Source organism: Limulus polyphemus, unplaced genomic scaffold, assembly GCF_000517525.1.
Source record: "Limulus polyphemus unplaced genomic scaffold, Limulus_polyphemus-2.1.2 Scaffold7255, whole genome shotgun sequence".
NCBI lineage: Eukaryota > Metazoa > Arthropoda > Merostomata > Xiphosura > Limulidae > Limulus > Limulus polyphemus.
The window spans coordinates 21,565-31,682 of NW_013672865.1; the positions used below are offsets into that span (position 1 = coordinate 21,565).

A 10,118-nucleotide genomic window follows, 5' to 3' on the forward strand; every position below is an offset into this window, starting at 1 on the left:
AACCTTACCTACGTAGGTAGTTAGTTACTAACAAACTAAGAATTAATTAAGTAATTAATAACTTACTACGAGACTAACAAAAATAAATAGTCTTATTGTGTGTGTGTGTGTATATATATATATATATATATATATATATATACACAGAATGATAGAAAAAAGAAAGCTACCTTAAATATCATAAATATGAAATACAAAGAACTTCTGTAATATGTTAATTCAACATCACCAAGTTATATTTCTACAAATAGGCTCAGAAGTAGAAGATAGTTTTTTTAAAGAACAAAAGTTAACAATGAATAACATTAATTACCTGTCCTCTTCTCCCTCGCCAGACTTGGGCTTCCCACCAACCATGCCCGAGGTGGGGAGAATGTAGCAGCTACACTTATGTTCTCATTTCCTTTTAGAATGGTATTTCCAGTACGTCCCTTCACTGAGGGACTTTTGGGGGCACTTCCAGAAGAAAGGCTAGTGAGAGGAAAACTTAAAGGTTGCTTTATCTGTGAAAGGGGGAAGATTGTAGTAGGATGGGGATAAGGAGGAAGTCTTGGGTTTCCCATCCTGCCTGAGGTGGTTGAAGAAAACACCACACTTGGGTGAATATCGGGCGACCTTGTGATAGCTGCACCTGTAACAAAACAATAAATAATGTTAAACATGAACAAGTCATTTGTTATGTTCATAAATACAAAAAAAAAATAACAATACATTATGACATTTCACTTTTGGTCTTAGAAATAATCCCAAAACTTCCATCATCAACTAACATCAAAATTTCATTTGTGCTCACTCCTTCCAATGTGAATCACAATAGAGCCTCAGCTTACTTATACTTACCAGGAGAACCAGGGCTAGCTGAGAGCACGGGACTACTTCGACCTGTTGGACTAGGTTGTTGTATCTCTTCTAAACCAGCACTTTTGTGGAACCGGCTTAACTGATTCACAACTCTGGGTGATGTATGAGTTCTTACACTTACAGGCCCTAAAACAATAGAAACATGAAATATCAATTCTTTTTTATACTAATAGTCTTTCTTATCTTAATGCAATTATATTTTAGTTATTTTTATAACTTACCTCCATAAGGAGTCAAAGGGAAGATGTGTGTGGTTCCACGCAGTGTGCTAACAGCTACCCAGCGGGTGTCCAATGAAAAAGCTATTTCTTGGACCTAGAAGCAGCAATGAATTAAAAGTTGACAGGTTGTCATCTACATGACTAAGACATCTGCAGTTAATGCTCTCCTAATATATATTTATATACATAAAGCTTTTCAGTACTAACTATAGTATTTTGGCACTTGTGTATAAAGTTAAAATCATAAATAATATTCAACGTTGAACTGGTACACAATTAAAAACATTTTATTTAGGCCTATCTATGGTCTTCAAGAAGTTAGCGACTCTACATGTTTTGACGTTACAAGGATGATGATGTAACATTGAAACATGTAGAGTAGTCAACTTCTTGAAGGCCATAGATAGGCCTACATAAAATGTTTTTAATTGCGTACCAGTTTAACGTTGAATATTATTTATGATTTTTCAGTACTACTTTCGGTAAAAAAAATTCTTACCATATTGGGAAGTGATGAATCAAGCATTAACAGTTTGGTGATAATATTTTGAACTGATTTCTTAGAATATAACATTAATTTTCACGTCTGCATTCACTTCCCACACTCTATGGAATAAGTTATGATAAAATGTTGCACCATACAGTTTTGTAACTGTTGGCTTTATTTATAGTGAGAACAACACTTAAGTAAGATGTCATCCAGTTTTCCTATTCTAGCAGTAACTACAATATGATCCAGCAGTGTACAGACAAACTGCAACATTATTTGGCTAGAGAAACATAACATACATAAATTGAGTAAAGTGGTAGACTGCAGAAAATTTTTATTTAGATCCATTCTTGACCACTTAACCATCTCAGAGAATTTTATTTGTTTGCTTTGTAGTTAAGCACAAAGCTAAACAATGGGCTATCTGTGCTGTGCCTGTCATGGGTATCAAAATTTAGTTTTTAACATTATAAGCCTTCAGACTTACGAATGAACCACTGGGGACAATCATCTCATATAAACTATTTTTTTTTTATAAAATCTTTCAGGCTTTCATCAAGAGTAATTTGAAACATGACATCAATTATTATCAAGAGTGGATATAGAAATGTAATGAAAATTACAGCATTCCATTAAGAGATCCATTTTCAGATGTCATTTGTATTTAACTACACATAAATACTTCAATCTCAAATGTTTCAAATTATAAAAATGACACTCTACTAAAAGTTGTGCCCAAAAAGATAAGTTAATCAAGAAATGTTTTAAAGGCATTTTATCAATTGTAATAATTCTAATTCTAGATTTTGGGAGGTGAGAAAAGAATAGGCTTAATTTCTCTCTTTAAAATGGGGGAGGGGGGTATCATCATCATGAAATGCAGTGAATAACCTCTGGTAAATAATTTTCAGAAACATTTTCTGATTTGTAAATTTCCATAGTACAGAGAATGTATTGGTCAAAACACTTGATATAAAGATAAAAACAATTTCTTTTCTTAACAATAACAGATTATACAGAGTTCTAAACTTTATAAATATGAGGTTTCTTTTTCTGTGTGATTTGAATTTCAAACCTTGGCTGTCGTATCACCACGATGGAGCGTATACAAGTGGTGAACTGCACCAAGTGAAGAACTAGCTGGGTGTGAAAAGATCCGGAAGATGTTAAAGTTGTGTCCAAGCTTGCAAGCCGTTAGCAGCAACATCCCACTTGGATCAAAAGACATGGCAGCTATGGGCTCATTTGCATGAGCAGGAAAGTGGGCAATGATCCCTTCTCCCTCAGTGTCTTCTTCAGTATTTAGCTAGCAATTATATCAAGAAAAAAAATTAACATCTTCACATGCTGTCATTTGGGAATTTAAAATGGCCTGTCTTCAAGATAAACACTGCTTCTCATTCTGAAAACCATATAATAAAGCAATTCTAATTTTAAAAGTATCATTTCATTCTTCAAGCAAACCACTTTTTCTTAACTATATTTTGTTAATGGAAAAAAAATAACATCTGCATTAATACATTATATCAAGTACTAAAATATTATAACATGTAATTAGAATCTGTAGTAGTTACTCCCACATTTCATTAATGCCACAAGAGGTTAATGCAAATATGACTTTAATGGTATGAGTGAGATAGAAAAATCACTGGATTTAAAACATCTGAAAACTTTCCTTATAGTCTTTTAAAACAAAATGGAAATTGGTAGAACACACCTCTCGAGTGGGAACACACTGGATATCAACAACTGTAACAATTCCAGGAGTATATTTATTTGCTGACTTGGACTCTTTCTTGGAGGGACTCCTGCCACCATGAGCTTTGTGTCCAGTCAGGCTCGTTGCTACTGTCTCTCCAAATACAGTTAGCCCCTTGGTAATGGTCTATAAAAAAATCAATTATTTTTCAACCCATCTGGTTGATTATGGTGCAGAAAAAAAGTTACTGAAAATTTAAGCTGTCAAATCACAATTGGTGTTTAGATCTCAAAATATGACATACCACACACTTTCTCAGAGAAAGAGGCCCAGTAGCCATGAAGAGCTTTTAAGATACATTAACAAAACAGGAACCATTAGAACAATGACAAAATACCCAATGTGGAATTTCATATAAAACATTGATGATTTATAAAGCTGGGCATTAAAAAGAATTTCTGCTTCATACTCTTAAAATATGTAATTATCTACAAACAGAGACACAAGTGGGATAATGCTCAAGTTAGCTGAAGGTTCTGTGTTAATCAAAGTAAAAATAAGCATATATTCTATATCAACAATGATGCTCTGTTTGATAACTTAAACATGAATGAAAAGGTATACAAAAAAAAACATATCCTATTATGTTTCTTCTTACTGAAAACTGTAGTATAGGTCCAGTCATGAAAGATTTGTAGAAAATTGATACAAGCCTTATTGTGATGTGATGTCAGAACAAACTACCAATCAACAGATCACACTTCACCAGTATCAGACATTATATATCATAATAATCTGTAGATTTCTTGGCTATGCACACATACTATATAAATCTACTGTCTCTTTTAACAAAAAATTTTTATCCAAATATTTCTCAAAGACATCTTGATTTTTTGGCTTGGATACTAAAAAAATTTTAAGTTTTTAAGACAATCCTTACAGTCTGCAGTTTACTATACAGGCAATAAACTTACCTTGGCTGCATGTATCACTGTTGCTGCATATGACTGAACGCCATCACCAGCCATCCCACCACAAGTCTGATGGAGTGGAACAAGCTGTTGTAATAAGAGACACCTAGGTATTATGTTTCACCCATGTTGCATTCAAAACTAGTACACTTTGCTAAACGTTTCTTGAAATTTTGTTAAAACTAGACATCTAGAAGTAAGTGTTTTAACCTATAAAATATTAAATTTTACTATGTAACATGATTTAGTTGGAAATGTACACATTTTCAATCACCCTTTTGTACTTAAAGATGATTAGGAGATTTGTGTTAATAAAAACTTTATCAGAATTGTTAAGACCATTAATTTTTGGTATGACTAAAAATTATTAATATGTTTAGTGATAATTATCAGTCTGTAAAAACAGAAACTTCTAAAACTTCTGTTTTTTTTTATTTAGCAAAGCATTGCTGGGAAGAATAAAAAAAAGGAAATATTATTATCCAGTAACAACAATCTATTTTAATAATTGAACAAACGAGAATACAAATAACAATAACAAATTAACAACTTTACAGTCTATTGATTAAGACTAATGCAGTTTAACATAAAGTCCAGGACTAAAAGGGTTGAGGAAAAAGAATAAAAATTTATGTTTGTGTGGCTCCACAAATGTAATTGAAACCAGTCTTACTTTTTTATCAGCAAATGCTAACCACCTTGTTCCAAGAGCAATAGGGTTTACATTTGGCCCAGGACTTGGATAGCATCCTGTTCCCAGAAAAGGACAATTATCAACAAAGCCAGTTACCAACATAGATCAGAATAAAAATAGTTAATATAGCTGATTTAATATATCATAAATTAATAGATGCAGAGACATAAACTTATAATGACCAGAATGCACTGATTCATCAACTGAGTTCCCTTGATATTTTTAGCAATGTAGTACAATTTACAGAATAGTCCAAAACTGAAAGCCTTTCATTTTATTAATGGCTCTTTTAGGGAAGAACATTTTTTTAGCAACTGAAATAGTGTAAGTACAGTAAAAATATTACAGGATATTTCTCTAAGCACAGTAAGATGGACATCACAACACTTATTCTAAAGACGCACCAGTTATGGTAAAAAGATCCCTAAAAGTTGAGCTGTCAAAGACTGTGATGCGTTCCTGGAAAGTTACTACCAGCACCCTTAAAAAAAAGAGAAACGAAGGTTGTGTTATAAAAATAAGTATGCCTTTTAATAGTGTCATTATAAAAAATGATAATCATGAATTATAGCAAGTCATATAAAACTCATTAGAATATGCCATGAAAGCTCATTCCACTACTCCAAGTACATCTATACTTTATAAGTCCTAGATTTTGATGACCCACTGAAAACCATACATTGTGCAATAAGTATTTCTGATAAATCAACACTTGAACCTAAATGTAGGAGGTAATCACTGAATAAGCAAGTTACCAACTTTATCTCCTCGAGACAGCTTAGCTCACTTGTCAAAAACTTGTCAGATATATCTATCCTAACACAAAAAAGTCTAGTGAACTGTTTACTTAGGAACAGCTTTGAGTAATTCAAATTCTAGGCTTCTATACAAGTATATAGATTACAAACTTTTCCACTTACCGTTTGTTACAATGAATATCTAATATTGGTGTTTTAAACTTAATGCAATGTATCTGGTCACCAGTTTTCAATGATACAAAGTTCACAGAGCAGTATTGCTGCCCAGCACTGAAAAAAAAACAACACAATTTTTAAATGTTTCAACAGTATGAATGTCTTTCTTCATAATGACCCATTAAAAATAAAATGACATTGGAAGAATCAAAATGAATCTATATATTGTTAAAATCAAAATCCATATGACTAATATAAAAAAAAAAGGTCAAAGAAAATAAGTTTAAGAAAAGTCAAATTATCAGTGTCATGGTAATGAAAACATTCTTTCCATAAAAATAATTTACTATATTATATGATGCTGGAATAAATTAAAACTTTTTAAAAACTATGACAATAAACATTTTCTTTGTGATAGAAGCCTTGTGAGTATAGGTAAGTCTTGAAAAAAATTGAAGTACAGTTGAATTTTGGACCTTAATTTTTTTAAACATTCTGGTAACAATGAAAGAGATTTATCGACAAAAAACTTCATTGATATGTTTAACACTATATGGCAAAAATATCTAGGTATAAGCAAAAACTCAACATTATGACTTTAGTTAAAAGGTTAACTGGATAGTTTGTAAAATAACATCAGTCAAAAAGTTTGAGAAACATAAAACCATTTCATTAACAAAATCTTTACTATAAATAATTGTGCGATCCAAAATCTTTTTTAAAAAATCTACACAAATTCTTACCTACCTAGAGCTATCACACAAAGCCACCAAAGGGCGTTTGGAGACAAAAAGATCTTGAGATCCAAACACTATGTAGTAAATAAATGTTATTTAAGAATATATAATCATTTAAACATACATCAAACATTCTGTAACCAAAGAAAATTAGCAACACATATTGAAACAATAACCACACAATGAACAACCAAGACTATTCAGTGAAATAACTATACAGAGTTACTACACTTTACACATATCTGACAAAAACAAGTAGTACTACTCTAGTAGTTTCACACAATTTGGTGAATAGTTACTCTATGTACACAAGCATTCATTATCTGTGGTATCAACACAAGCAAGAGTGCCTAGGCCTTTAAGCCTCATCTTCCATCATCATCATTGGTGGTCTTGGTTCTATTATTCTGCAGTGCAATTATACTTTAGATCAGAGTTGTCTTCCTCCTCTTTACATGCTTTCCAAAGTCTGTTAATCATGGGCATACAACTTCCATGAATCTGTTTCAACAACCTAAACGTACAGAAGTCCTGTTTGTACTGATATGTTGACTTGAACATATAGTTGGACACTATCTTGAAGGAGCCATGCCTCACTGACATCTAATCCACGTTCATATTTCTTCATGGCATAGTACTGTATGTTGGCCCGATAGTACATAGAATTCACCTCAGCAGTTTTCTCTCAACCCTCATGATAGTTAATTTACCATTAGCATGATAAAAATAAAATTCCCAGACTTTTGTAGATGCTTAAGTAGAAATAATCTTCATGCAGTGTATTGATGATGACATACTTCTATTTATCACATGCCAGATACCAATCAACAGTCTTCCATTTAATATCGGTTTTGTTGACAGCTTGTGAACACAGCTCTTGTGTTATTGACCTTAGAAATTTAAATCTGCATGAATTATTTTGTTTACAGTTCTAAGAAAGGAGAAGCTGATTATTTTCTTTATTACCTCCAGTGTGCAACTGGTAGCTGGTCAAGAAGTAGCCTGTTTTTTTTTCTACTGAACTCGTACTTTACCTTGTTTTATGAAAATGTTTCAACACTACAGATACCCTTTTCTACAAAATGCTAACATTTCGTGCCTTGTACGCTTTTATAATATCAGAATAGGACTATGTGTTGAAAAGTTTTATAATGTAATGCTAATATTTCGTGCCTTGTAAGCTTTTATAATATCAGAATAGGTCTATGTGTTGAAAAGTTTTATAATGTAATGCTAACATTTTGTGCCTTGTATGCTTTTATGATATCAGAATAGGACTATGTGTTGAAATATTTTATAATGTAATGCTAACATTTCGTGCCTTGTACGCTTTTATAATATCAGAATAGGATTATGTGTTGAAAAGTTTTATAATGTAACTGTCACATAAGGAATCTATTTTAGGCATTGCCTGTACTTCCAAAGTACCATGCTTCAAGTAAATTGCAGCAAGATGATCAGGGTTTTTAACCTGTGTAATCACACCATGGGGATAGCTAGGGGGTTAGGTGACTGTATATGATATTCTATACAAGCTAAGGCACCCATCCTATGTCTGGGGGCATAAGGACTGAATGTTGGGCAGGAACTAATAAACTAAATTAAGAATTTTTATTTATATTCTTAATTTAATTCACACTATATATTTTATAACTATTTTATTTCACATTACAGAAATAGTGTTACAATTACTTTAATTTCTTTTGCTTTCCTTTCCTTTACTTTTACTAATTCTTCTCTACAGTCTCAGTGTTTGTTGATAGATCACATTACAAGAAGTTCTTTCTCCTTCGTGGGCCACAAAAAAGAGATTTCTTGATTATCCTACTCTTGAACACCAAACATAGAATTGACCATGTGAAAAGTAGCCCCACCACTTTAAGGGTCTGATCCTTTGCTTTGATTACCATTTTTTCTGGCAAAAAATGTGAGCATATGACATTTTTAATGAAAAAACTCAAAACTAAAAACAATTTCAAGAAAAATAAACTCAAAATAAATAATTTTAGGAATAAAAAGTGGTCCAAGAATGTGGAGTCATTAGCCAAACAAACATGTTTATGCTGTAGGCATAACTGAGGGTGGGTTGGGCTGGGTAATAATCACCCTATGCATGAACCTTGGTCCAGTGTATCATCCTACCAAGTTTGGTCAAGAATGGTCCAAAGACCATGGAGTAATTTGCAGATAAACAAACAAACATTTTTTTTTAACTTTTTATAAGTATAGATTTTGCTTAAAACTAGATAGTCATTTGCAAATATCTGGCTGAGGACAAGGTGGATATTTTACAAAGTGGGTTTAGGATTAGATTTTAGTTGTCACATACCTGGCTAAGAACAAAGTGAAAATTTAACACTTTGGGTTTAGGATTAGATTTTAGTTGTCACATACCTGGCTGAGGAGTAGTAAGTAGTTTCAGTGCTCGCACAGGCCCTTGTCTCCAAGACAAAACTTCTTGTCCTTCTCCATTTGCCTGGTATGAAATAAATAATTTTTTAGGGTTCCTCAGCCAATGACATGATTTATTCTAAATACAGATTCATATATTGAGTTAAAATCAATAACACAAATATTCTTTATTTAAACATTATTAATCAACTCACCTTCTTAATCCTAGCACGGCTGATAGTTAAAAAACAAATATCCACTGTAATGGATCTAATTTAAAGTAAGAAAACAACAAACACCCTTGTTACAGTTGTGTAAGACCTTTAATAAAGCTGTAATACTTAACACTATTACAAGAAGCACTTGAGGTCAAAGCCTATGAAGTTGAAGTAACAACATTACATACAACTTTGCTGTAAATAACAAAAGCACCTCCTCTCATATAACTGGAGTGTTTTTACATTGTCAAATCATTGTGATAGCAAGTCCTTTACAATTTCAGAAACAAATAAGAAAATTCAGTTACACAAGATCTAATAGTCATCATCATTATAAGACTCAAATGTTATTTAATTATCAAGTAAGACGATAAGAAGACTATTAAGCATTCTACCTCACAGAACTATATAATGTTGGCACTTTTTTTTTGAAGAACCAGGAGGGGATACAATAGTAAATGATGACGTTTTCACGAGTGAGATGAGACGTATGATGTATAGGGCTACATTTTCAACCAATCATAATCAATGTATGTCCCATCCATCAACTTCTTGTTTCAGCAGAGCCCATTTATCTCTTCCTCATTAGGTAATGTATAGCTTGCCTAACCAAACTCTCCTATTGGTATAGTAATGGGCCATTTTGACATGTTCAGTGTTCTTTATGTGAATGACTTATTGTTTCCTTGTACAGAAATATTAGGTCATGACTGAAGCTATAGTAGAAATTAATTAGTTTTATTACACTACTATAGCTTCAATCATGACCTAATAATCTGTGAGAGAAAATTACTACTATAGCTTCAATCATGACCTAATAATCTGTGAGAGTTAATTTCTACTATAGCTTCAATCATGACCTAATAATCTATGAGAGTTAATTTCTACTATAGCTTCAATCATGACCTAATAATCTGTGAGA

General features: G+C 32.3%; 1 protein-coding gene across 4 annotated transcripts in view; it reads right to left on the minus strand.

Annotated features, from left to right (window-relative positions):
• LOC106474466 (breast carcinoma-amplified sequence 3-like) overlaps positions 1 to 10,118 on the minus strand; it is a 25,302-nt gene that overhangs the window by 8,362 nt on the left and 6,822 nt on the right. For all 4 annotated transcript variants that reach the window (XM_022402774.1, XM_022402776.1, XM_022402775.1 and 1 more), the window contains exons 6-16: positions 8,982 to 9,063; positions 6,598 to 6,661; positions 5,857 to 5,964; positions 5,341 to 5,417; positions 4,916 to 4,992; positions 4,246 to 4,329; positions 3,290 to 3,457; positions 2,648 to 2,878; positions 1,083 to 1,176; positions 841 to 987; positions 314 to 631 (exon numbers count right to left, since the gene is read on the minus strand). In XM_022402774.1, the coding sequence (XP_022258482.1) occupies positions 314 to 631; positions 841 to 987; positions 1,083 to 1,176; positions 2,648 to 2,878; positions 3,290 to 3,457; positions 4,246 to 4,329; positions 4,916 to 4,992; positions 5,341 to 5,417; positions 5,857 to 5,964; positions 6,598 to 6,661; positions 8,982 to 9,063 (1,450 nt within the window). The remainder of the gene's footprint in view (positions 1 to 313; positions 632 to 840; positions 988 to 1,082; positions 1,177 to 2,647; positions 2,879 to 3,289; positions 3,458 to 4,245; positions 4,330 to 4,915; positions 4,993 to 5,340; positions 5,418 to 5,856; positions 5,965 to 6,597; positions 6,662 to 8,981; positions 9,064 to 10,118) is intronic.